The 3706-nt window shown below is 36.8% G+C and overlaps 1 protein-coding gene and 1 non-coding gene across 2 annotated transcripts in view; one reads left to right on the top strand and one right to left on the bottom strand.

Moving 5' to 3' along the window:
• Window positions 1-1862, top strand: part of LOC102210839 (uncharacterized) — a 4398-nt gene extending 2536 nt beyond the window's left edge. The window contains exons 5-6 of the mRNA XM_005743264.2: window positions 442-564; window positions 654-1862. Of these exons, the coding sequence (XP_005743321.1) occupies window positions 442-564; window positions 654-736 (206 nt within the window). The 3' untranslated portion in view covers window positions 737-1862. The remainder of the gene's footprint in view (window positions 1-441; window positions 565-653) is intronic.
• A 1772-nt stretch (window positions 1863-3634) lies between these two features.
• Window positions 3635-3706, bottom strand: trnaa-ugc (transfer RNA alanine (anticodon UGC)). The gene has a single exon. It is a non-coding gene; the product is annotated as a tRNA-Ala (tRNA).

The raw sequence follows: 3706 nt of genomic DNA, 5'->3' as shown, positions 1-3706 counted from the left end.
ACATAATCAGGTCTAATTTCTAATGTATTTACTTTGCCGAGACTAGGGCTGCTCTGGTTACATCATCCAGCTCATCCATATATGGGCATTGAGATTTTTGAACATTTCTAAGCACACAAACTACAGGGAGGTGCTCATCTCTGAGGAATGCCTTAAAACTGAAAGCCTTCTTCATCATATCTGTTCATGGCATGACTTGGATACATAGGATCCAGATACAGTTATAATCTTAGATATAGTGATCTTTTTCTCCTCTGATAAGGAGAAAAAGAATGATACCCTCTGAAAGGTGAGACCTCTCTTAAACACGATGCAACAAGGCTGGCTCAATCTGCAGAGACCGCGAAAAGCCTGTGTAGTTGAGACAGCATGTAAAGTTTCCTTTACATGGCGGTGTCCTGTTTTGCACTCATGTTGTTTTTATTTTTACTTTATGCCTAGATACTGGTGCAACCAATGTCCTTCTCATTGGCTGTATTCTTGGAGGATTCTTTGGCGTCCTGTTAGTGGCAGCTTTGTTATACACCTTCCTGGTCAAATCTGAGTCCTTCCAGGAATGCTTCGGTGAGTAATGGATAAATTTATTAGCACAAGAAATGACTGAGAAGAATAAATAGACTGACAATTAATATACAATGTGTCTGTGCTTTTAGGTGGGGAAGAAACCGAAGATGATATGATCACTATTGTATCAACGGAACAAAAGAAGAAATCAAGTCAGGATGTGACAGACTGAAAATAGATACACAAACTGTTTCTATTTTGTTACCAGGCTAACTAAAGTGAGAGCTGGACTGAGCCATGGTCTGGAGATAATGCTGTTGCAAATGTTTAAAATCAATACTTTTACTGAAAGTGCTCATAGATATGACGAGACAATCTGTTCCTACACTTTGATCTGTTCAATTTAGATGCTTTGAATAATTTCTTCTCACGCTTTAAATTATTCGTGACCACAAGCCAAATAAATCTTGCTTACTTACTTAAAATTAGTGTATGTATGTGTGTAGAGAAAAGAAAAATCAGGCAGACAAAGAGCAATGAGCTCATTTACATCTAAATAAGTCGTTCTCTTAGCTTGAAAAACAACACTGGTATTTTATAGCTGTTTTATTTTGGAAATATTATAATTCCACATTTATGCAGTGCAACGACGCAAAAATCACCTGTACCAATTCTGATTACTTATTGAAAGGACGATGTGATTTTTTTTTCATAAGTGACGCTAATTATCAAAGACTATGGGAAAAAAATCATTACAATCACATGATCATTAAAATCTAATTATAATAAACATACAGGCCACTTAAACTTGAAATTGTGATTGCAAGTAATTTAGTATCACTTGCTGTTTTTGAATCTGTAAACATGTTTTCATCTCAGCTGCAGGTGGAAGGAAAAGGAAAGAAATGACGGTGCATTGTAGCCAGTCGGTGCCATGTTTTACTACATGGCACTGACATTTTTCTCTCTCTGCTCCATTTATGCCTGCTTTTGAAGGCTTTCAGCCTGACAATGGGCTGCTCACTAATGCAGGAACTACATGTGCTTTTAACAGTAGGTCAGTTTGTCCACTTGAGGGAAGCAGATGTAGATGTTGATGTACTGGAGTTTATTGAATGAAGTGAGCATCTATATTTATATGTTGCTTTTTCCATAAAGACAGCACAGAGCAGAGTTGCTTTAAGTTTTTACAGCTCAGGGTGTATCACTCTTTATGCTTTGTGTGTATGTGGTTATTTGCCGTCTATGCATTCTACTTTAATTTTTTCATATATTAAATATATTTGTATGTTTCTTTACATATATCTTGCTGCAGCTGCTCACACTTTTCATGAGACACACTGATGTTAAAAATAAAAGCTGAGTGCACTTTAATCCAGCCCTTACTGATTTTTTTTCTCCATATTGAGCTGTTTGATTCGCTCTGTGGGTCACTATGTAATCTTGGGTCATTAGTTATTAGAGGAGCAGGTTAGGTGCTCTAACTCCTAATCAATATATCAAAAAATCATTCTATGACCATGTTTTTTGTAGAATCCAGGCCCAGAAAAACCTAAGAAGATAAGTTAGATAAAAAACTAAGTTTGATACGGCCTTTCGTTGTGTTTAATGAGATATCTGGATGTCTATGTCTATGACATTTGTTGTAGATGTAGGCTTGATTTTCTTCTGTAGTCTGTAGGAAGTTTACCATCAGATTTTTTTTCCTTCTATAATGTTGTGCTGGTCAGACCTTCTTGTATTCACTTTAGAACAAGACACCCGGATGAATTGTCCCTGCAACCACGAGTCAGTAATGCGATTAGACATCACAATATCTGGCGCAACATCTGCTCCCATTTCTTTAGTTGAATCTATGAAAAATTCCACATTTTTATACAACAAATACAAATTGTTGTATAAAATCTGATTTTTCTACCTATAACTGCACATCACTTTCATTTGCAGTCTTGGTTCTAGTTAAAGTGAACTTTTATATCAATCCGGCTTCAACAATGCAGATGGTTTTAGAGTATTAGACTGTACTCTCTTCTCTTCTCTGTTTATATTCAAAATTAAGAAAGGCAGTCCACAGCTGATCCGCATTATGAATTATGAAGCTTCATGATGATAACTGATGGATTTTCCCTTCACATGTTTGGCTCATTATCCTGAGTCAGTTAAATATTTCAGAACGGCCGACCATACCAAAGGTTTTATTTTAACAGATCCAGTTTGAAAGTCCTTTGCTCTTTTGCCTTCTGCTGATATCTTCATTCATCATTTCATCATCTTCTTCTGCACTTCAGTCATTTGGACCAATAACTAAGACTCATGAAAGGGACAGAGGTCAGTAGCCTGTCATATTGAATAAGATTCAAATTAAGACATTTACCTAACCTTAATTTGCCAACTAAGCCCAGAGACTGGCTGGATTTGAATGTAGAAAATCTCTTTGGGGCTTTAAAACACAGAGCATCAGAGCCTTTTACTCCAGCACACATGGCTGCATTTGGGTCCACTTTATGTGCTTACTTAAAATTTGTTTTTTTACGATTCCCATTTTCTTACATAAGGAGCAAATGAGATCAGGCCACTTTTACTGTCATGGTTTTTCTAGTAGAAAGAAAGGTCTGATCCTTTGTTAGACACACCTACATTTTATGAAAACTTTAGGGAAAGATTGATGTGGAGGCAGAAAAGAAAGAAAATAAAAATCCTTCTCACATCCACAAATAAGTCCAATGTAGAATCTCACTCACTCAGCAGTCTTTCCAGGTACATCTCTTGTCATCCCCAGCGTGTCTTATCTTTTTTAGATGGAGTGTATTTGTCAGGTTGAGTGGGCAGTCTATTTATTATTTATTTATTTATTGCCTGCTAAAAGAGAATATGACAGAAAACGTTTCTGAAAGTCTCAGAAACACCATGAGTGATCAAAAAAAAGGTTCTGGTCTAAACAGTTTCTTAGTGACTTAGTGAGTGATTTTGTGGGATAGTGGAAAACTCTGGACACATTTCGATACATATTATACAGCAACTCGGAGTAGATTACATTAGATGAAACTTTATTAATCCCTCGGGTGGATTCCTCCAGGAAATTCAGTAGAAGTTTTGAGCTGTAGCTCAGAAGCTTGATGGTATAAAAACCTGGAGATGCTGGGGATTGAACCCAGGACCTCAGACATGCAAAGCATGTCCTCTACCACTGAGCTATATCCCC

The sequence above is a fragment of the Pundamilia nyererei genome, unplaced genomic scaffold (genome assembly GCF_000239375.1).
Source record: "Pundamilia nyererei isolate P.nyererei 1_Seehausen unplaced genomic scaffold, PunNye1.0 scaffold00129, whole genome shotgun sequence".
Lineage (NCBI taxonomy): Eukaryota > Metazoa > Chordata > Actinopteri > Cichliformes > Cichlidae > Pundamilia > Pundamilia nyererei.
This window is presented reverse-complemented; position numbering and strand designations above follow the sequence as displayed.